The sequence below is a fragment of the Geotrypetes seraphini genome, chromosome 11 (assembly GCF_902459505.1).
Source record: "Geotrypetes seraphini chromosome 11, aGeoSer1.1, whole genome shotgun sequence".
NCBI lineage: Eukaryota > Metazoa > Chordata > Amphibia > Gymnophiona > Dermophiidae > Geotrypetes > Geotrypetes seraphini.
Window position 1 is genome coordinate 136,249,325 of NC_047094.1, and position 24,008 is coordinate 136,273,332.

General features: G+C 45.6%; 1 protein-coding gene across 1 annotated transcript in view; it reads left to right on the plus strand.

The window, feature by feature from the left end:
- Window positions 1-24,008, plus strand: part of TOP1 (DNA topoisomerase I) — a 160,346-nt gene that overhangs the window by 35,164 nt on the left and 101,174 nt on the right. Inside the window, exon 3 of the mRNA XM_033963352.1 lies at window positions 18,716-18,806. Coding sequence (XP_033819243.1) covers window positions 18,716-18,806 — 91 coding nt within the window. The remainder of the gene's footprint in view (window positions 1-18,715; window positions 18,807-24,008) is intronic.

The following is a 24,008-nucleotide window of genomic DNA, read 5'->3' on the forward strand; positions in this document are numbered from 1 at the left end:
AGGGTTCTGCGAGGAGGATAACTTCCCCTTCCCCCTCGAGGGCCCTCGAGAGGGGATCCTGGGATTCGGGATCGGTTAGGGATCCTCATTATTCCCATGAGGCCTCCCCCCTCTCCTCGGTGGGGCGGTCGAGAACCCCCTCTCCCCAGGCTAGGCCGTCCTCATTTTCATCCTTCGTTCAGGACATGGCCCAAGCCCTGGGGATTGACCTGATGGTAGGCTCTCGGTATTCCAAAGAATTTTTGGAGGAACAGGACCTCCCCATTCTTCCTAGGGAGGTGCCTAGACTCCCTCTCAACAGTGTCCTTCTGCAAACCTGGCTGAAGAACTTGTCAAACCCTCTTACAGTCACGTCTGTGCCTTCAAAAATGGAATCGAAGTATAGGACGATTCCCCCTAAAGGGTTCGATAAGGCGCAGCTCTCACACCAGTCTCTTCTGGTGGAGTCTGCTCTTAAAAAATCACAGCCCTCACGGGTTTCTGCGGCGGTTCCACCAGGCAGGGAGGGGCGGACCCTGGACAAGTTTGGCCGTCGCCTCTATTCAAATTCCCTGATGGCCACCAGGGTTCTAAATTACGCCTTCACCTTTTCCTCCTTTTTGCGCGGTATGGTGAAGGACCTTCCTCAATATCGAAACTCGTTACCGGACTCCCAAAGAGCAGGATTCGACAAGTTTATGTCCAACCTGTCTCAATTGCGGTTGTACCTATTCCATGCAGTGTACGACGCCTTTGAGCTGGTTTCGAGGGTGTCGGCCCTCGCGGTGGCCATGCGCCGCTTGGCCTGGCTTCGCACCCTCGACATGGACCCAAACCTGCAGGAACGCCTGGCAGACTTGCCTTGTGTGGGGTCCGAGTTATTCGACGAGTCATTGGATGCGGCGACCAAGCGCTTGTCGGAACAGGAGCGCTCTCTAGCATCCCTGGTCCGCCCCAAACCTAGGCCCCCGCCGCAGAAACCCTTTCGGCCTCCGCCGCGCCGATACCCTCAGAAGTCGACCCCGGCTTTCTCGAGACCGCCTCCGAGACGTCCGTCTCAGCGAAGCAGAGGGGGACAACCCCAAGCCCCGGCGCAGGGCTCTTCTAAGCCAGCGCCTTCCTTTTGACGGGCTGAGCGGACGGGGCGGGTTCCCCTCCGCACTTTCTCAGGAACCCCTCCCTATCGGGGGCCGTCTTCGGTTCTTCCGGGAGGCATGGACCGGGATTACCTCAGACGCTTGGGTGCTCCGGATCGTCTCCGAGGGCTACTCGCTCAACTTTGTGTCCTCGCCGCCGGACAGTCCCCCAAGTTTAGTCCCCTGCAACCGTTCGCAGCTACCGACCCTTATAACCGAAGCCAAAGCCCTCTTGAAGCTTCGGGCGGTCGAGCCGGTCCCCAAGGACCAGTGGGGTACGGGGTTTTACTCCCGCTACTTTTTGGTCCCAAAAAAGACCGGGGACCTGCGCCCCATACTGGACCTCAGGAAGCTCAACAAATTCCTGGCCCGGGAGAAGTTTCGAATGCTATCTCTCCCGGTTTTGTACCCCCTCTTGGGGGAAGGGGACTGGATGTGCTCCCTCGACCTGAAGGAAGCATACACCCATGTTCCGGTGCACCCCGCCTGTCGAAGATTCTTACGATTCCAGGTGGGGGACCTCCACCTCCAGTACAGGGTACTGCCCTTCGGCCTGGCCGCGTCCCCACGAGTATTCACGAAGTGCATGGTGGTGGTTGCAGCAGCCCTCAGGTCACGTGGACTCCATGTGTTCCCTTACCTGGACGATTGGCTCATCAAAGCCCCGACCAGGGAGGGGGTTATCTCAGCGACCCGACAGTCTATTGCCTTCCTGCAAACTCTCGGGTTCGAGATAAACTTTCCAAAGTCTCAGTTGAGACCGTCGCAGTCTCTTCAATTCATAGGTGCGGTGCTGGACACGGTGCGCCTACGCTCCTACCTGCCGACCCAGCGGGTGGAAACCTTGGTACGGATGAGCCGCCAGGTCTCCCAACTATCGAGGGTGTCGGCCAAGCGCATGATGATGCTGCTGGGCCATATGGCCTCGACGGTACATGTCACGCCGTTTGCGAGGCTACACCTGAGGATCCCTCAGTGGACCCTCGCGTCCCAGTGGCGCCAGGAGTGCGACCCGGTGTCTCGCCTCATTTCGGTAACTCCGCCCTTGCGGAAATCGCTGCGTTGGTGGACAGACTCTTCAAATCTGTCCATGGGGCTATTGTTTCGCACTCCGCCTTTTCGCAAGGTCCTGACCACGGACTCCTCGGAGTACGCGTGGGGAGCCCATCTCGACGGTCTTCGCACGCAGGGCCTGTGGTCGTCAGAAGACCGTCAGTGTCATATCAACGTGCTAGAGCTGCGAGCCATCTTCCTAGCACTTCGAGCCTTCGTTCACATATTGCAGGACCAGGTGGTCCTCGTCCGCACGGACAATCAGGTGGCAATGTATTATGTGAACAAGCAGGGAGGAACAGGGTCATGGCCCCTCTGCTCCGAAGCTCTTCGCCTCTGGGAGTGGGCGGCCTCCCGGAACATCTTCCTCCGGGCGGTCTACATCCAAGGAGAACGGAATTGCCTGGCGGACAAACTGAGTCGACTTCTGCAACCGCACGAGTGGACTCTACACTCAGCAGTTCTACGCGAGGTCTTCGCTCGCTGGGGAACGCCACAGGTGGATCTGTTTGCCTCTCCGGAGACACACAAACTACCACTATATTGTTCTCGGATGTACTCGCAGGACCGTCTGGAAGCGGATGCCTTCCTACTCGACTGGGAAGGGAGGTTCCTGTATGCATTCCCTCCGTTCCCTCTGATCATGCGAACGTTGGTACACCTAAAATCGTCCACGGCCACGATGATTCTCATAGCACCTCGGTGGCCGCGTCAGCACTGGTTCTCCCTGCTGCTCCAGCTCAGTGCCAGAGAGCCTCTTCCCCTGCCTGTCTCTCCTTCTCTGCTGTCTCAGAGTCAAGGATCCATGTTACATCCCAATCTGCAGTCATTGCACCTGACAGCCTGGTTTCTTGTTCCCTGACTCCTCCGGACCTGTCTCAATCGGTGAAGGAGGTGTTGGAAGCCTCCCGCAAGATCTCGACGAGGCTTTGCTATGCGCAGAAATGGACCAGGTTTTCCACCTGGTGCTCGTCTTTTCACCTGGATCCGGTATCAGTTCCGGTATCCTCGGTTTTAGAATATTTGTTTCATTTGTCGCGCTCCGGCTTGAAAACCACTTCGGTGCGGGTTCATCTCAGTGCGATTTCTGCTTTCCACCAACCTCTGGAGGGACGCCCCCTGTCACTCCATCCCTTGGTGACACGCTTCATGAAAGGGTTACTCAGGGTTTGTCCCCCTCTTAAGCCTCCGTCTGTCGTGTGGAATTTGAATGTGGTTCTGGCTCAACTGATGAAACCCCCGTTTGAGCCACTCAACAAGTCCCTCTTGAAATTTCTGACTTGGAAGGCGGTGTTTCTAATTGCCCTCACCTCCGCCAGGCGGATCGGGGAGTTGCAAGCCTTGGTTGCGGACCCCCCTTTCACTGTCTTTCATCACGACAAGGTGGTTCTCCGCACCCATCCTAAGTTTTTACCTAAAGTTGTTTCTGACTTCCACCTCAATCAGTCCATTGTCCTTCCTGTGTTCTTCCCGAAGCCCCACTCCCATCCTGGCGAGACGGCGCTTCACACGCTTGACTGTAAGAGGGCGTTGGCATTTTATCTTCAACGCACCAGGCCTCATCGGAAGGTTCCTCAATTGTTTTTGTCCTTCGATCCCAATCGATTAGGGCATCCAGTTTCCAAGCGCACTCTGTCTAACTGGTTGGCCGCTTGCATTTCCTTTTGCTACGCTCAGGCTGGCCTTCCTCCCCCGGGTCGAGTCACGGGGCACAAGGTCCGAGCGATGGCAGCTTCGATAGCCTTCCTCCGATCCACTCCGATGGAGGACATATGTAAGGCTGCCACTTGGTCTTCGGTTCATACATTCACCTCTCATTATTGTCTGGACACCTTATCCAGGAGTGACGGCCGGTTTGGCCAGTCAGTTTTGCAAAATCTGTTTTCCTAAATTGCCATCCTCCCACCTGCCCTTTTTTGGTTAGCTTGGAGGTCACCCACATGTGAGAATATCATGCCTGCTTGTCCTGGGATAAAGCACAGTTACTTACCGTAACAGGTGTTATCCAGGGACAGCAGGCATATATTCTCACAACCCGCCCGCCTCCCCGGGGATGGCTTCCTTGCTAGTTATGGAACTGAGGACCACGAGGTGGGCTGCGCCCTCTAGTGGGCGAGAAGGCACGCACATGCGTGGTGCAGTGTGCAAACTTGAAACTTCAATCAAGTTTGCTTGAAAAGCTGTCCGCGCCGGGGCTCCGTAGATGACGTCACCCACATGTGAGAATATATGCCTGCTGTCCCTGGATAACACCTGTTACGGTAAGTAACTGTGCTATATAAGTCCTTTAATTATATATTCTTCGAACCCTCACAGTTATCAGGGTTTCTTTCCATGAAACATCTTGAAGGGGAGACAATAATAATAATAACCTAAAATAAGTGGAATTCTCTTATGATCACTAACAGCTAACCGCCTTTTTTGTAATTGGACGTCAGTTCCTTTTTTCTGCCTTTGGTTTTCTAATCACTCATCTAGAATCTTGGATCCTTTATTTGGGACTTTAATAGTGATTAAATAATTATTTTTTTTAATTTGATCTTTTTCTTATTGTTATATCACTGAATGTCTTATTCAATATTCTGTACAAGTGTTTTTCTTGATAATTTGTTCAAATATACATTTTATTTAAAAAGGCTACCCAGCTTCCAAGATGACCATTTCCAGATAGATTTGTATGGCCATTTCTTCCGCTTGTATCAGAAGCGGGAATTGTCTGGCCATATCCTTGAAGGCGCAGAGTCTAATGCAGTGTCACCTGAAGAAATTTGCAGAGCGGCTACATGGTCCTCTCTTCATACTTTCACAAAGTTTTACAGAGTGAAAGTAGCGGCTGAATTGGATTCTGTATTTGGATCATCCGTACTTTCATCAGGCTCATCTGCCCCACCCTGGATTCCAGGAATTGCTTTTAATAATCCTGAAAATTCAGGAATGATATGCCTTTTGCATTAGAAGGGAAGATTAGGTACTTACCTCAATAATCTTCTTTCTATGAAATAGACACATCATTCCTGAAGCCCGCCCTGTCAGATGTTCTTTAGCCTGCTTTCTGCCTCAGACATGCTGGGACGACGGTATATCTTGGGGTTTTTCCTTTATGCAGTAAGGACATGGATGGGGTACTTCACTGCTATTTCAGTGAATCCAGGGAGGATGCCCTTTACTGCAAAACGGTTAGTGCAGTTGCATTCGGTAGGCGACTTGTTTGTTTTCACCTGGTTATGGATTTGTGGGGGGGGGGGGGTTAGTTTCAATTGTTATATATTTTTATAATAAGAGCATCCCCGTACCACTCCCTCTTATGTTTCTTCTTTAGAGCTGACCATTTGCTTTGATACGAACTGGAAAGTTGGAAGACAGCCCAAAGAGATGGGAGGTGGAGCAAAAATTTATAATGAGGCTCTCTCTACAGGAATTCTCGCGGGAATAGGTTGGCTACCCGATGGTTCAGGAATGATGTGCCTGTCTATTAGAAAGAAGATAATCTTCCCATTCTTTTAGTGTTAATGCAAAGCCTGAATGGCTCTAGCTAACTTTTGCTTCTGTGTTTCATGGACTTGTGATAGAACACCTCAGATCTGCTTTAACCTAATAATAAAATTGAAAGCTCAGGGCTGAATGAGGACTGTTAAGAATGTGCCTGGGAGACAGGCCAAAGTGCAATGTGCTCGTTATGCTTTGAGGCATTAATTTAGCATACTCTGGAGTTTACAGCCAGTGCAAATTGGATGGAATTTCAGGATGGCTTTGACCCATTCTGAGCACTAATTTCAGTAGTTTTGTGCAGCATACAGATCACAGGGCAAATGATATAGAGAAATGTACTAAAAATATTTTGATTTAGTGGTCATTTTTCCATTCCTTTGGCAAACATGTCTAGCAAACCAGGAATCAATATCAGCCATTGTGTATCTAGCAGGTATCATAGCACCACAATGGATACCTATGCCAGTGCTTCCCAAAAGTTTTTCCAGTGTGACCCAAACAATGCCAATTATTAGTCAAAGATTCTGTAACATAAATGTATAAATCTATATTTGTTAAATGCTCCCACAGCACAAACACTGAGCAATTATTGGGTTAGACTTCCTTTTTTAAGTAGGCTTTAAGGGGTTGCCTATAAGTGTATAGCCGAGGTCTTTTTATGGATGTTGTGGGATTTAGGTAGGGGTTTCTATGACTATATCAGGAGGAAAAAAATGTATGTTTGAATAGAGTGGGGTTTTTGAGGGATTGGAAGACGTCTACAAGTGTGTACATGGGTTTAGTGTGTATGTATGTGCTGTCTGTGTTACCGTCCCCTTTCTATTTCCTCAATTCATAACCCCCAGCCACCCCTCCTTCACCTAACCCCAGGAACATCTCATTCTGGTCTTTTCTAGGCTCTTCTTAGTCTGAACTTCCCAGAGTCATCATCTTCTTCTTAAAGGCTTTTTCTATTCTATCGCACCCACTTACCTCATGCCCTGTTTGCCTCCCCCCAATTTCATTCCTGTCCTAGGCTAACACTTGTTCTCTACTACTACTATACTACTCATTTCTATAGTACTACTAGGCGCACGCAGTGCTGTACACATTATATGCAGGGACTATCTCTGTCCCTAGCAATGGAGTTCCAAGCTATTTGCCCAGGGTCACGAGGTACTTTAGGGCAGTATTCTTCAACCTTTTTACGCCTATGGACCAGTAGAAATAAAAGAATTATTTTGTGGACCGGCAAACTACTAAGACTGAAATTTAAAAAAAACCATCTCGAAGATATGGCGGATGTGGTGTGTGAGACCTTGACTCTGTCCCGCATGACTCGGATCAGTTTATCTTTTCATCAAGTCAGTTTGGGCAGCTTTAATACACCTTGGGACTATGAAGTGGTGGCAGCTGTGTAGAACCAGGATCTCTCCCAGTCTGAACATGTTATGGGAGATGGAGTTCGTCTTCTTATGAAACATCTTTCCCGGCTGACTCGCTCCATTGTGCTGCAGGAGCAGCAGTTCAAGTTTCTTTTGTGGCTGACTGTGTCTCCTTATCGGGCCTATGTTTCGGGTTATGCCTCTCATGCTCGGTGTCCTAAGTGTCAGTCCTCCCCTGTCGGTTTGCTTCATATGTTTTGGTCTTGTGACCGCATTCAAATATTTTGGTCTTTTGTAGTGCTGTACCTGCAGTCTGTTTTGCATAAGCAGATTCCTCTGAGGGCGGCTGTACTGCTCTTTTTTCTCAGGTGGTTAATCTGCGTTTGTCTAGAGGGGGAAATTTGTTACTGCAAAAAGCCTCCTTACTGGCCCAGAAATGTATCCTTTTGTTGTGGCATCAAGCTGAGGTGCCCACCCTTACTATGTGGATAAATGAAATGTTCACTTTGTTAAAATTTGAATAGGAGAATATGGGCTCCTGTTTGGGAGGGATTATCATAGGAATTCATTAACGAATAGTTGCATTTTCAACATTTTCTTAAAATTTAAACCTTTGTACTAATTGATGACTCGAGGAATTTACCACTGTTGCAGTGGGTCGTTGTCATTCCTTTTCCATCCTTGAGTACATCACTTCAACTGCTAGCCCAGTTGTACCACAGACTTGCCCTTGCTTCCTGCTATGGTCTGAGTTGGGATATTCTCTATTAATATATCTATGTTCCTTTCATCTGTTAATCGAATAGGTTGAAAAAATGAGGGAGTCTCCTTTTTCATTTTTAATCTAGTCTATCTAATCCTTTGTTTTATATAGGGAATAGACTTAATAGATAAAGATAGGTTGTTCACCCTCTCCAAGGTAGAGAGAACGAGAGGGCGCACTCTCTAAAGTTAAAAGGGGATAGATTCCGTACAAACGTAAGGAAGTTCTTCTTCACCCAAAGAGTGGTAGAAAACTGGAACACTCTTCCAGATGCTGTTATAAGGGAAAACAGCCTCCAGGGATTCAAGACAAAGTTAGACAAGTTCCTGCTGAGCCAGAACATACACAGGTAAGTCTAGTATCAGTTAGGGGACTGGTCTTTGACCTAAGGGCCGCCGCTTGAGAGGACTGTTGGGCACGATGGACCACTGGTCTGACCCAGCAGCAGCAATTATTATGTTCTTACATCATCCCTGCAAAAGAGGGTTTACGTTAAGACTTTGCACAGTATATTAATTAATAAAACCCTTAATCTGAAATAGCAAAAAACAAGAAATTCTTTTTCAGAAGATTTGATCGGTAGTACATGACTGCAGACTGGGTATTTCATTCCATAAAGTAATAAATAGAAAAGAGCAAGAATGGAAGATTTGACTTCTTGACTGAACACCTTTAAACGATGGAAAAGACAGTGAAGCAGTAGAAGAATGATGGAATGGAAGACTTGACTCCTTGACTGAACATCTTTTAAATGATGGAAAAGACAGTGAAGCAGTAGAAGAAGGATGGAATGGAAGACTTGACTGAACACCTTTAAAAGATGGAAAAGACAGTGAAGCAGTAGAAGATCTATGGCCACTTCCCTAGCAACAGCAGCAGATGAATCCAGAGACCAATGGGATAGCTCACATCTACCAGCAGGCAGAGATAGAGAAACTGATTAACAGGTGGTCCTATTGGCTGGCACTCCTCCTGTTTATCCAGTATTCTCTATCTCCCAGCAGGAAAAGGTCGCTATTCAACTAGCTCTTGAATTCTGGCTGTGACTGGAACTTTATTTTCTCCTGTTGAGGTTTCTCTTCAGTGAGACTGCCATTCTGTTTCTCCTGTTGAGGTTACTCTTCAGTGAGACTGCCATTCTGTTTCTCCTGTTGAGGTTTCTCTTCAGTGAGACTGCCATTCTGTTTCTCCTGTTGAGGTTTCTCTTCAGTGAGACTGCCATTCTGTTTCTCCTGTTGAGATTTTCTCTTTAGTGAGACAGGGGTGTCCGACTGAACGGTGCCGGCTTTAGGGGTTACACATGGGCCCCCCCAGGTCCCTGCCTCACCCTCCCTCCATTGCTAGAGGGTCTGACTGGGTCTCAATTTTTTTCTTCTTTCCCTTCTCTGTAAAAAAAAAAAAAAAGAGACCACAGTTGCTACATTCTGCCATGCCACCTAATTGTCCATAAAATATTTTAAAAACAAAACAGGCACATTTGAACTTGACTTTTGATTGAATAGGAAGCCAATGTAGTGGAACTTTTTTTTTTTAATCAGCCAAGCTGCAGTACAGTAAACCCCCGCAAAACGCGGACTCAGTAATTCGCGGTATTTTCTGACCGCCTCTTCTTGGTACTAAAGTCATGGTTACACCAATCAGGAGCTGCTTCGACACACTATCTGGCGTATCAAAGCAGCTCCTGATTGGTGTAACCATGACTTTAGTACCAGGAAGAGGCGGTCGGAAAATGTGCCCGGCTTTGTAAGTACAATTTAAGCACCCCAGCTGCCCTCTCCTGCCTTCAATCAGCTGAAAAAATGTATTCGCGGTTTTCCTGGAATGGAACCCCCCAAAATTTCGGGGGAGTATTGTATTCTGTATCGGTTGTAGACATTTTTTTTCCAACATCTTTTTATTAATCAAAGAACACAGTTGAAAACATTCACTGTATACAGGTTCAAATAATGCAGAAAATCTCATTGTCCAAATGAAGTTCTGGGCTCTTATAACCCCCATGCCAAGATAAACAGTGAAGGCAAAGCAAATCAAGGACTTTACAGACAAGCACTCTGTGAAACTAAACCTTCTAAACCCCACACCCTCACTCTACCCCCCAGTAAACAACAATACTATACAACAGCAGTACAGCCATCGGAGACAGGTTTTCAGGAATTCTTTGCATCTTCGATTAGAGTAATAAGCTGTTCTTGCATCCCTTGTCATCAATTCATGAACCTTGTTCTTCCAGTTCTAGCTGCGTTTCTTTATGGTTCTGACTTTTCCGGGTTGATGGTGAAGCTGAGCCGAAAGCAGTCTGCAGTCAGGATATCAATGACCCCTGATGTACTTGCTGATGTCCATGTTAACTATATGTCCCAGACTGAAATAAACAAGTTTTTACTTCACATTAGAGAATGACACGGTGGTGGTTTACCCGCGGCCACCGCATTTTAGCCACGGGTCACCCGCCGAAACAGGGAACGAAAACTAGCAGTCGTTGCGGCGACGGGGACAAGGCCATTCACCGCCCGTGGGGCGGTGAATGGTCTTGTCCCCGCAGTGAGGCATGAAGGATCGCGCGGTCCCCGCAGCACACACCCGCCTGCCCAATCGATCCTAGTGTTTAGCCAGCTCTCTCCCTTCTCCTCACCTTAGTTTGTAGGTTTTCTTTTTCGGTGACCCGCACGCTATCAGAGAGCCGCGCACCCGCTGCTGCTCAGTTTCGATCTTCTGCTCTGACGCAACCGGAAACAGGAAGTTGCAGCAGAGCAGATTGAACACTGAGCAGCCGCGCATGCGCGGCTCTTTGGGAAAGCGTGCATGTCGCTGAAAAACAAAACCTACAAACTAAGGTGAGGAGAAGGGAGAGAGCTGGCTAAACAGTAGAATCGATTGGGCAGGCGGGTGGTGGCTGCTGGGACCGTGCGATCGCTCATGTTCTCGGCTCAAATTGGAAGGAGGGAGTGAAAGGGAAAAGGATTCTGGGCCAAGGGGATGAAGACGGAAAGAAAAACCCACAGCAGGAAAGAAAGGGAAGGACAGGCAGGTGAGCCAGATGCTAGAAGCAAGGGGGGGGGAAGGGAAGAAGCTAGATGGGGTTGAAAAGAAGAGACACACTGGTATGGAAGAGGAAGATAGGGGAAATCTGGACACAGGAAGGTAACAGAAAGAGGGGAAATTATGTGCATGGGGCATAGGGACAGAGACATAAAGGGGACATGCCATGGGGATGGTATATGGACACAGGGGGGGGCAATGACAGATATATAGGGGAGATCTTAGAAATGGAGAAAATAGGAGCACAGAAGCGAGATGGTTTGTGGGGATGGGACAGGGACCGAGCTTGCAGGCTCCAGTGGCTTGCACAAATTACATTGTAACGTGCCATGAAAATAAGAGGGAGGAAGGTAGATAGATAGGCCACGCGAGAGGAGCTGAAGGATAGTAGAAAGGAACTTTGATTTATAAGAAAGGAATAAGCTAAATATTACAGTACTAAGGCTTATATGGATGCAGCGGGGACGGTGACGGGGCGGTGAATGGGATGGCAGTGGCGGTGACGGGGCGGTGAAAGGGATGGCGGTGACGGTGACGGGGCGGTGAAAGGAACGGCGGTGACGGGGTGGTGCAGAGGATGGTGGGGCGGTGACGGGGACAGATTTTTTTCCCCGTGTCATTCTCTACTTCACATCACTGGCTCTTGTAGAGTGTTCATTGTCCGTTCCCACTGTTTTCTTTGCTTGATTCTCCAGTGCCAGAATGAAGGAGGTCCAGCGAAAACCAATGATTCAAAATACATTTCTTCCCAACTATATAGCATTTACTAAGGAACAATTTGTCTGATGTAGAAAGCATATCCAGAAGAGAAAATTTAGAGAACATCAAATCTGGTGCCTAAGACCACAGAGCAACATGGAGACTTAAACTAAAAAAATACAAAAACCTCGCCAAGGTCAAACGAAAAAATTTCTATGCCCACAAAATCGGAAATGTTACAAACAACAGCAGCAACCTTTTCAAACTGGTCAACGACCTCTACAACCTCGAAACTCTCACCAGCACCTACGTCAACGAATCCACATTAACCGCTAACACCCTTGCAGACTTCTTTAACTCAAAGATACAAAAATTAAGATCATCGATAACTGCCCCAGCCAACCCCCACAGGGACTTCCCAATCCTCCCAAACTCGGACAGGCCCAATCCAGACCCAGGATCCAGAACAGACCTAAGCTGGAATCATTCACAATTATCGACTGGCCAACCTTCAACAAATATTTTAACAAATATTCCAACTCCTTCTGCAGACTGGATACCTGCCCCCCCAACATTATGAAAACTGCTCCAATCCATTTTAAAGCCAATATGTTGGCCTGGGTAAACCTCTTACTAACCACTGGCAGTTTTCCAGCAGAACAAGGCCACATCTCAATAACTCCTATCATAAAAAACAAGAATGAACCACCCAATACCCTGTCCAACTACAGATCAATTGCAAGCATCCCGCTATTCACCAAAATTGCAGAAGGGATGGTAAACGCCGAACTAACCAAATACCTAGAAAAATTTGATATCCTCAATGACAACCAATCAGGCTTTCGCTCCAATCACAGCACCGAAACCATCATAGCCTCCCTCCTAGACCACATACACACACTCTTCAGCCGGGGATCCAGTGCCCTGATTTTACAACTGGACCTGAGCAGTGCTTTCTATCTAGTCGACCACGACATTCTCCTAAACTGCCTTGCCTGTATTGGCATCTCCGGCCAGGTCCTCAACTGGTTCAACGGATTCCTACGGAACAGATCTTACAGGGTATTTAAAAATGACTCCCTCTCCTACTCCTGGGTAAACTCTTGCGATGTGCCTCAGGGCTCCCCCCTGTCCCCCACCCTGTTCAATATATACCTCACCTCCCTAGGAAACCTCCTGCAAAACCTCAAGCTAAAATTATTTATCTACGCAGATGACATTACCATAGTCATCCCTCTAACCAGTTTCACTCAAGAGCTTCTCAACTCCCTCACAAGCATACTGAATCAGATAGAACTCTGGATGCTATCCTACAGACTAAAACTAAACCCAGACAAAACAAAATTCTTCCTAGCAACCCCCAAAGACAAAATCAAAGACACCTCAATTCAAGTAAAAGGATCCATTTTCCCCCTCGAACAAACCTTAAAAATACTAGGAGTAACACTAGACAAATGGTCCTCAAAGCCCACAACTACCTCGACTTCAGAAAAACACTTAAAACCCACCTATTCCGAGAGCCAGACCCTTAAAGTCCCTAATGCCCCTTCCTTCAATCCTCCTCCTCCCTCCTACCGAAACTTCTCCCCCCGTCTCTCTCCTCTCCTCCCTTCTTCCTCCTTGTAGTTCGTAATTCTATGATCAATTTGGAATGTAACCACTTGTAACTACTTTCTCCTTGCTATTCGCAACTCTATGATCAATTTGGTATGTACCCATTTGTAACTTCTTTCTCCTTGCTGTTCGCAACTCTATGATCAATTTGGCATGTAACCTCTTGTAATTTGTTCTAACCAATGTGAACCACCTAGAACTCTTCTGGGTATGGCGGTATACAAAAATAAAGTTATTATTATTATTATTATATTTAATGCAGACATCACAGCTCTCCAGAACTCTTAGATTTTAGCACATTCGCACAAACCATGAAAATAGGAGTTCACTGTAGTTGTACATTTTATACATAGCTGTGAATTAACACTACCCACATAGTAGACTTGACATTGGGAAAAATATGCTCTTAGCATTGTGCAAAAAATTCTGCACTATACACTGTCCCTAAAATTCTCTTAACACGTCCTAAAGTTTCCACACTTAATGGTCTACCCAAATCCCTCTACCAAGAATCCAGGAAAGGGGAATAAAGTTTTGGTGGTTTCAAGGTGGTCAGTTTTCCATGAAAATAAAGATACTGAAATTTTAATCTTTGGCTTCGCCTCCTAAAAAGCCTAAAATTTGTGAGCAGACTCCAAAGACAGGAGTCCAGCCAGGAGAGAGGCCACATAGTGTGCCAGCTGTAAGTAAGCATACTGTACTCTGAGGCCGGGACATCTCTTTGCTGCAAATCCCCACAAGATAAGAGTACCATCATCCAGCAACACATGAGGTAAAAGAAATAACTCAGCCACCTTCCATTTGCCAAATATAGAGCGAGTAAGACTAGGAGAAAAAGTCAAGTTCCCAACTATTACATGAGGATCCTGACCTCATAAAGATACAGTCTGCTTCCAGAGCGGTCAAAATATAATAATATAGGCAGGTCTGCCATGCGTGTATGTAAAAGGTAGGTCAAGTATAAGGGGTAAAAATAGTCCCTCTCAAAGGCAACATCTGTATATAATTGAGTACCTATAACCCAGTCCCGCAAATAATGAAGACAGGCCTGATTATATAATTTGAGGTCTGGCATACCCAATCCTCCTCTGGGCCAGGACCCTATCAGATAATCCCATCGCAATTTAGGTTTTCTCCCTCTCCCTCCCCCCCCCCCCCCCCCCCCCCCCGTAGTTGTTCTGAGGAGGCTAGGGCTTCTGACTTCCCTATGACAAAAAGACTACTAGGTTATCCACAAACGCTGCTATTTTAAAATGACTAGCTCCAAGCAAAAGACCCCTGATCTCAACATTATGTTGTATCTCTCAAACTAAAGGATCCAACGACAGCACAAATAAAAGTGGCGACAGGGAGCAGCCCTGTCTTGTACCTCGTCAGATCACTAAAGGTGTGGACAGTCCCCCATTCACCGATACAGAGCCTGAATAGTGTTAAAGAAAAAGGGTCCAATTCCATAAGCACGAAGAATATCAAACAAATATCCCCACTTCACCCTATCAAAATCCTTTTTGGCATCAAAACTAATGAGCAAGTAAAATATGGCTTCCATTCTTAGATACTGGTCTGCCACAGACAAACCCAACTTGCTGTTCCAGTTGTAGACATTTTTAATTACCTTTACCAATACTATAATAAATTTAATTACAATAGTCCAACTAAACTAATACAGTCGATTGAACAATCATGGTAAAATGATGTTAGGACATTATCCCAGGACAAGCAGGCAGCATATTCCCACACATGGGTGACGTCACCGACGGAGCCCCGCAGCGGACAGCCTCGAAAGCAAACTTGCTTGAAGATCTCGATCTGTACCATGCCTTCCCGCCCGAACTAGGGGGCGCATCTCCTGAGAGGATCCTCAGTTCGTTTTATTCTGCGGAGACGAGAAGACACGTTTTTCTTCAGCTCTCAGCGATTTTGCCTTCTCTTCACCGCGGCTGTTTCTTTTTTTTTCAGAAAGTTCGGTCGCTGTGCTTTTATTCTTATTTCTCCTTTTCAATTAAAAAAAAAATAATATATATATATATATTTTCTTTCTTTTCTAGTCCGGCCGGTGAGCCTTGGGCCTAAGCACAATTGCTCCTTCCGTTCGACACGGACTTTATTTTTTTCTATGTCCCGGCCTCTCACCGGGTTTAAACGTTGTCGCCAGTGCAATTGTGTGATTTCGGTCACCGATCCTCACTGCCGCTGCCTACAGTGCTTGGGTTCGAAACATTCACCTGAAGATTGTCATCGGTGCTTCACTCTTACTCCACGAGCTTTTCGGCGTCGGTGCGCTCAGTTCCACCAACTTTTTGGAGACATGGAACAACCCTCGGAGACGACTTCGACCTCGGCGGCTGCCCCGACTCCGACGACCACGACTTCCACGTCTCGAAGGCCTCGACCTTGGCTCTGGCCGGAGCTTCGGTCTCAAAGGCCTCGACCTTGCTGACTACGGTGCCCTCGAAGTCAGTGACATCGGTAAAGTCTTCAGGGGGGGGATAAGTCTCCTAGTTCTCTTTCAGGTGCCGTACCCAAGAACCCACCAGAGTCCTTCACGTCCATCTTCTAAGCGTACCTCCAAGATAAGGGAATACTCACCTTCAAGGTCGCCCTCTTCGGAGCGTACTGCTGCACCTACGAGATCAGAACCTTCTGTCTCGGTGCCGATGCTAGAGGACATGCTCAAATCCATCTTGACCACGCAGATTTCCTTATTAGTGGCTCAATTGGTCCCGTCCTCGACCTTGCCTCCGGTGGATCAGCCTGTCACCAAGCCAGAGCTTCCAGTGCCTCGAGGCCGATCCCGGACACCGAAGAGAATACCTTCTACTGATTCTTCTCCGGGCTCCCCTCCTCCGAAGCATCGGTCGAAGCATTCAAGGCATCTTGCTTCCAAGCTTCGAAGGGAGTCCTCTGTCTTGGATACCGAGACTTCTCTGCCTCATTCTTCGAAGTCGAAGCACAGATCTCGACACCACCGAGCATCGACACGAAGTCGATGACACGAAGATCGAAGACTCCACCGTCAAAGCCAACTCGTCGAGACGCTTCTCCTCAGACTTCGACTCATTCAGTGCCACGTACACCTGGTACTTCTCCATCCAGAAGCCTTAAGAGAAAACATTCTCTTACTCCACCACATAGTACAGCATCCTCTGTAACCTTACGTCTTGAATCAGAACTACTCTCTCCATATTCCAGAGAAGCTTCTCCTTCCTACTCAGCGCTTCCTAAATCTCGCAGCTTGTCTCCTGAAGAAGCATCTGATTCCAAATCCATTTCCTTTGCGAAATTTGTCTTTGATATGGGACAAGCTCTCAAACTGGATCTCCATTCTGATTCTAAGTATATTCCTGAATATCTAGCAGATATGGAGCTTCCTCATCCACCTAAAGAGTCCCTACGCTTACCAATGATTCCTGTACTCAAACAAACTTTTATTCGTAACATGGAGACTCCTTATTCCATCACTGCCATTCCATCTAAATTGGAATCCCGTTATCGAACTGTTCCATGTAAAGGGTTTGAGAAGTCCCAACTTTCTCATCAATCCCTAGTAGTAGAATCATCTTTAAAGAAAGCTCATCCTTCCAAAATCTACGCTTCAGTTCCTCCAGGCAAAGAAGGTCGTACCATGGATAAATTTGGTCGCCGTCTATACCAGAACTCCATGATGGCAAATAGAGTTCTTAATTACAACTACATTTCTGCCTGCTGTCCCTGGATAACAACTGTTACGGTAAGTAACTGTGCTTTTTGGGCAATCGGGCCCTAACCCAACAATTTAGTCTTCACAGGATTTAACTTCATCATAGTTAAAGTTGACCACTGTAACAATATGGTATTAACAAATATTAGGGGCAAAGTTATTTAAATCTGGACTAACTTCTTGTAGTATAAAAATATCATCTTCATATGTAAAAAGAAATTCAACTGGACCTAATCTAATCTTTAGCCTTATATACCGGGTCATTCCCCTGAGGGAGTCGAACTGGTTAACAATGAATTAATAAGACAAAAGAAAGTCAGTAAATATCAACCTTCTGTCATCAAGTGGAAGATTCTTAATAGATATATCATTTTTCAATTATCAGTTAGAAATTTCTTAAACAAAAACATTTTTAAAGCTTTTCTAAAGGAATTCAATGAAGAAAAAGTTCTAATATCTGGTGAGAGATCATTCCATACTTTCGCCATAATAAATGCTAAAGAGAGTACACTTAATGATGTCATGTAAACATTGAAAAGGATGGGGGACAGTGAATATCCCTGGGGCACACCAAAGTCAGGAAACCAGACTGTGGGTGTTCTTCCACCAGTTTATACCATATAGGATCTTAGAGAGAAAACCCTCAGTCCATTTCAACCAGTAAAACTAGTCAAACAGCGTAAAGTTTTTCTGATTTGTATATTTCCTCCTATCGCAGGATCTGATAGATGGCATAGTGTGCCTTCTAGTAGAAATACAATTAGAAACACATTTTCAGGTTTCCTGTAAGAGCAGCCTTAACTTCCACCCAGCCAAGCACCACATGAGCTGATCAGGCTTGAAAATCCGGCTCCTCAGCTGCTAGGCATATCTGTCTTGTGCCTTTAAAGCCAGTGTGCTAATGTCAACTCTTTTAGAGAATGGGACATGAGCCAGTATCTGTCTAAATGCTGCTCGGCACAAGAGTTGTAGTGCTTACTCATTCATAAACACTTTTTAAGGTACATGAAGAATTCTCAGGCTCTCCATTACTTAGTTCTGTATATTTTTAGGCCTTTATACTTTAACTCATGCATTAGTTGGGCACCATTTGTTACTGGCTGAAGCTGTAAGGAGCTACTGAATGTCCTTTGCATGCCAAACAGTGTACACTCCACATATTGGGCTAGATTCCAGAAATACTTGTCATGTAGCAATACACATCCCATTCCACTGGCAAGTGGTCATAGTACAAACAGTATGAACTTAGGCTGTAATCCCTCTGGGGAAAATGAAAATACCTACTGTACTTGAACTCACTTTGAATAACTTTAGAATACTCCAATGCTGCCTCGTGTAGTTGGCAGTAAATAAGAGTTCAAGTCAAAAATGTTATATTGTGTAAATTTTGAACCAGGTCTAAAAGTGATCGTGTTATCCAATGGAAAAATTCCCATCTTAGAAAATGGGAGCTGGTGATCAGGTAGGGTTTGAAGGGAACCTGGCCAAGCAAGATGATCTAGGCCAGGGCTGCCCTAGTTCGGTCCTCGAGATCTACTGGCAGGCCAGGTTTTCAGGATATCTACAATGAACATGCATGAGAGAGATTTACAGTAAAAGCCTGCAGTGCCTTGATATGTAAATCTCTCTCTCGTGCATATTCATTGTGGATATCCTGAAACCAGGCCTGCCAGTAGATCTTGAGGACCGGACTTGGGCAGCCCTGATCTAGGCAGTTTTAAAATAGTCATGTTTTGTGGTTTGGTCAAATATTCTTGCATGGAGTGAAAGAATGAAAATGGTTGTTTGAAGCTTTTTTTTCACTGCTTTATTTTAAATGTCATCTCTTTTTTTTGTTTTGTTTTTATTTTGGTGGGTTTTGGTTTTCTTTGCTTTACAGATTCTCACAAACACAAAGATAAAGAGCACCGGCACAAAGAGCACAAGAAGGACAAAGAAAAAGACCGGGAAAAGACCAAGCACAGTAATAGGTGAGACGGATTCTTCACTCCAGTCTGTGATATAATGAAATAAATCAAGCAGTCAAATGAAATGTGTAGGGCTTTTTTTTATTGCTAGCCTTCCCAAAAATACTCTTGTCTGTGCATGTTCACCTGCAGACCATATGCTGTATTGCGTGCTTGAGTGCCATTTTTTTGCCTGTGCCAGCACTACGCTGTAACTTTGCTACAATTTAATTTTTGAGGGTCAGCAGACCCATGATCTTTTATTTGTATATATGACCAATCAGCATGAGCTTTTCTCAAGTTCTAGAGCTTTCGTTCATGCTCCACTGAAAACATTTCTGATTGGCATTGATATGTGAGAGAGAGTGAGTTACTTATGTCAAAAGAACCACCGTGGCCCTGGAGGAGGAATACTTTGAGGGAATCGGCTCTTCTTTCGAATGGACTAGCAGCCTACTGGGTTAGAGTAGCTCCTTATGATCTTGGTCAACTCACTTAACCCTCCTTTGCTCTCTAGGTACAGACTTAGAATGTAGGCCCTCCTAGGCACGTTACACTTTCATTTTATCCAAATTCTATAACTGAAAAAGACATGTGCTAAACCCAAATCCTTCACAGTACTCTGTGATCTGGTTCTCTTCGAAGAAACTTCCAAATTATGTGAGAAAGACTTAAACCTATTGTCAACCCTGTAGTATTTTCAGAGATTCTGCTTTTTCATAGTAAGAGAAGAGGCTACATAGCGCCAAATATATTGTAAACAAGAAAGGTTTAGATATATGGTGATTGAAAGAACAAGAGGCTAGACCAGTGTCTCTCAAACTTTCTCGAGCTGGGGCACACTAAAGGTAGTGGCCACAGCTCTAGGCACCCAGAAGTGGGTGGATGTCACCGTGATGGCATCACGCACATGTGACATCATCACATTGACATCCACGCATGCGCAAAGACCCCCCAGAGAGGCCCTGAAATGCCAACAGGGAAGTCTAACAAATATCAACTGAGTACCCCCAACCACAGACCTCCCAAGCTCCGCCCCCTTTACTAATTGTAATGCAATTTTTGCCATTCATTTTTCATATACACACAATATACACAGCAGATATAAATTCTCAAAACTAACACATTTCAATCACTATTGAAAATAAAATCATTTTCCCTACCTTTGTTGTCTGGTGACTTTATTTTTCTGTGCTTTTAACTGTTTCCAGTCCCTTCATATTCATTGACTGTTTTTCTCTCCATCTTCACTTTCTGCCTTGCATCCATCTTTGGCATTAATTTAACATTCAATTTTTCTGCTTTCTTCTCAAAATCTACTTCTCCATGTCTTACTTTCCTTTCCTATCTCTCTCTCCTTCCCTCCCTATTTCCATGGTCTGACATCTCTCTCCTTCCCCCTCCCCCCCCATGGTCCGACATCTCTTTCCTTCCTTTCTCCCCTTCCCAGTCTGGCATCTCTCCACTACTACTACTACTATTATTATTATTTCTATAGCGCTACCAGACTCCCCTCCTTCCATTCCATGGTCTGATATCTCTCCCTTCCTTTAGTCACCTCTCATCCCCCCCTTCCAGTGTAACATTTCTCTTTCCCTGCCTCCTTTCTGCCCCCTGCAGTCCATCTCCCTTCTCTTCCTCCTTTCAAGCCCCCTCCCAGTCCAACATTTCTCCCTCCTTTCCATCAGTACAACACTTTTTCTCTCTTCCTCCTGCATGCTTTGCCTCTGGTCCTCTTTCCCTCCTCCCAACCAACATGTCTCTCTCTCTCTCTCTCCCTCCATGAGTCCAACACTTTCTTTCTCCTGCCTTCTTGCCTCTTTCCTCGAGTGACATCCCTCCTTCTCACCCCCCAACCCAACATGCTCTCTCCCCATGCACCATATCACTCTCCCCTCCAGTGTGTAGCACCTTTCCTTTCCCTTCCTTTCTGCCAGGTCCAGCAGCACCTCTTCTCCGTTCCTTTTACTTCCCCCTGTCCAGCAGTACCCCTTCTCCCTTCCCTCCTCCCCCCCTGTCCAGCAGTACCACCTTCTTCCTTCTCTCCTCCCCCTCTGTCCAGCAGTACCACCTTCTCCCGTCCCTCCCCCCCCCCTTTCCAGCAGTAACTCTCCTCTCTAGCCTAGCGGCAGCTCACTGTGTGCTTTTCAACATAGCCACAGAGCTGCCGCTAGGATTAGTTTAGCTGCGGTTTCATCAGGCCGCCTCAGGGCTTTTGCTAGGCTGGCCTGCCTCGCATCGTTGAAGTGGGCCAGCCTAGCAAAGGCCCCAAAGCTGCCTGATGAAACCGAGTCTAAACTAATGCTAGCGGCAGCTCTGTGGCTAAGTTAAAGTCACACTGAGCTACCACTGCTGGTCCGGGGGTGGGGAGAGAAGCTGCCGGGTCTCCTGCTTTCCTTTTCTCTGATTTTTAAGTGTGCCGCGGCATACAGGGCAGGAAGAGAGGCACCAGCATCAGCTAACTTACAACTTCCTGCCTTCTGCCCGTAACTCCTGCTTTCCTCTTCGTATCAGCAGCAGAAGGCAGGAAGTTGCAAGTTAGCTGATGCCGGCACCTCTCTTCCTGCTCTGTATGCCGTGGCACACTTAAAATCTCAGGAGGCACACTAGTGTGCTGTGGCACACAGTTTGCAATAAACTGGGCTAGACTAATGATGGATTGCATCTTTCTGTAGCTGGAAGAAGAATCTTGAATGAAAAATTCAAGGAATATGGAACGCAAAGCCAGAGGTTGTGGTAAGAATGGATAGCGTAGCTGGTTTTAAGAAAGGTATGGACAATTTCCTGGAAGAAAAGTCCATAGTCTGTTGTTGAGAAAATCATGGGGGAAGCCACTGCTTGCCCTGGATCGGTAGCATGGAATGTTGCTACTTCTTGGGTTTTGTCCAGGTACTAGGGATCTGGATTGTCCACCGTGAGAACAGGCTACTGGATTTGATGGACCATTGGTCTGACCCAGTAAGGCTATTTTTATGTTGTTATGGATAGGTGTTCAAACTAGAGGAAGGGGAAGGAAGATGGAAGAAAACAAGTTAAGGATATCACCCCCAGTAAAGCACCACAGAAGAGGCAAAAATAGAGACATCTTAACTTACCCTTGAGCAAAAAAGGGGGAGAGGAGATCAGAATAAAAACTATACAAAATACAAGCAAGAAATCCACAAATTGCTGGAAAACATGTAAGCATCTGGAAACCCTGATGGTGGAAATGGACTTGGCCACTGTGGCTATTATAGAGACATGGTTTAATCAATCTCTTGACTGGTGTATGTTTGTTAATATTTGCTATACCATTTAACCTGATGCATAGACCAAAGCTAAAAAACACTAATCAAATGACAAGACAAAAATTCCTCATCAGGAAGAAGAAATTGAGGAACAGATGAAATGGAGAAAGCTTTAAGGGAACAGAAACCAATATGTCAGATTGCCCATGTCGCTACCCAGTACCTGAGTGCTGGTTGTCGAGTGCTAATGCAAAATGTGTTTGAGAAAAGCTTTGAATTTGCTTCATCATTGGTTCAGTACAAAGGCTTCTGAAGATTATATCCTGCATGAAGATTGTAGCTGCACAGTTTATAAAGGTGTAGCTGTGCTGTTCATAATTACACATTGAGCATTGAGCACACATACAAAGTTTAAGTGTCAAAAGCATTACTAACATCTAAGTACACCACATCCTAGAATTCCCCCTAAATCCAACTTTTTAGTCACCCAAATAAGTGAATCAGATTAGTCTGACAAGATCTTCTTCTAGTAAAATCATACTGCCTATGTTACTATGTTAACGAGAACACTAAAGTCCCCGTTTCCAGGAGGGAGATTTTAGGGGTCAGTCTTGAATACCCGATGTCTTGTGTGATCTGCAGCAGTGATTTCAATGGGTGGAATCAAGATCTATAAATTCCACATTGCTTTAGGATGTAAGAAGTCTGGTAATGAGTTGTAGAAAGCTGTTTTTTACTGCTGGCTATCATTTAAAAAGCAAAGGAGGAAAAATTGTGAATGCCACCAAAATCTGTGGCATGAAAGCAATTGCAATCAGCTATACCCATTCCTTTCCAGTGCTTGGAAGAAAGGTTCTTAAGATTCTACAAACTGTTCATCAAGATTTTAGTTTTGTCTTATTAGAGCCATTTTATTGCTAAATGTATTTTTCTTTTAAAAGCTTATTTTATATGTTATTTCTCTTTGGTTATGTTGAGATGCATTGAGAGGATATGTATTCTCATTGCTCTTATTTCATAACAATGTATTTAAAGCTTGCTTTTCTTCCTGCTTTGATGTCCCTAAAGAACACCGGCAGTTCCAAGCTATGCGCCAACTGCTAGCCACCTATTTTTAAGCCTGATTTATAAGGAAAAGTAGGCACCAGCTTTTCCTTCTGTTATGTTAGCACAAGTAACTAAAATCACACAAGAGCGAATCAAAAATTAAAGGCAATTGTTAACTTATGCAATAACTGGAAAAGAGCTATCAAACCCATGATTATAATGTTGCTAATCGGGCTGTTTTCCAGCATCCCACTTAAGACTTGGGCTCAGAATAAGAGCCCCCCCCCCCTTGAAGACGTGGATTCATTCACTGTAATGGCTGAAGCAGATTTTGTGTCATATCTAAGCCCTACCTACATCAGAACCTTGATCAGACTTTATTTACCCATACTAGCTTGTTCCCTAAAGCTTAGATTTCCTGTTCTGTGGTTACTTCATTCTTCATGACAACAGTACAGAAGCATTCATTTAGATTTTCATCCTTTGAGTCCATCCTATAGTCTTTCTATTGCCCTTTTTAATGCTTGTGAAGAAATTGTCATTGTCTTTAGCTCCTTTCAGTCCCCCCCCCCTTCTAATTTTGTATACTGGACTTGGCTAATAGTTTGAAGTATTTAGACCTCTTGATATATACAATGGACCTTACTTTCCTTCAGTGAGATTCCTTTAGTACCACCATGTTCCTTCCTGGGCTTGCAAGATTGAGCATTTAAGTCACCAGAGTCATTCCCTCTTTTTTCATATCGTTTAGCTAACTTGAATTATAGTAAGGCCTTGGAGTCTTAGGGACCAAAACTGCAGCGTCACTGGTTGATGTGATTCCTTTGTGATGTCATGCCTGTGCTATAATTGTTAATGGTATAAATAGCAGAGTGACACCAAAAGTCTTTAACATCGAGTGCTGCCAGGCATCTGGCCACACTGGCAATGGCCCAGAAAACATTTTCTTTCT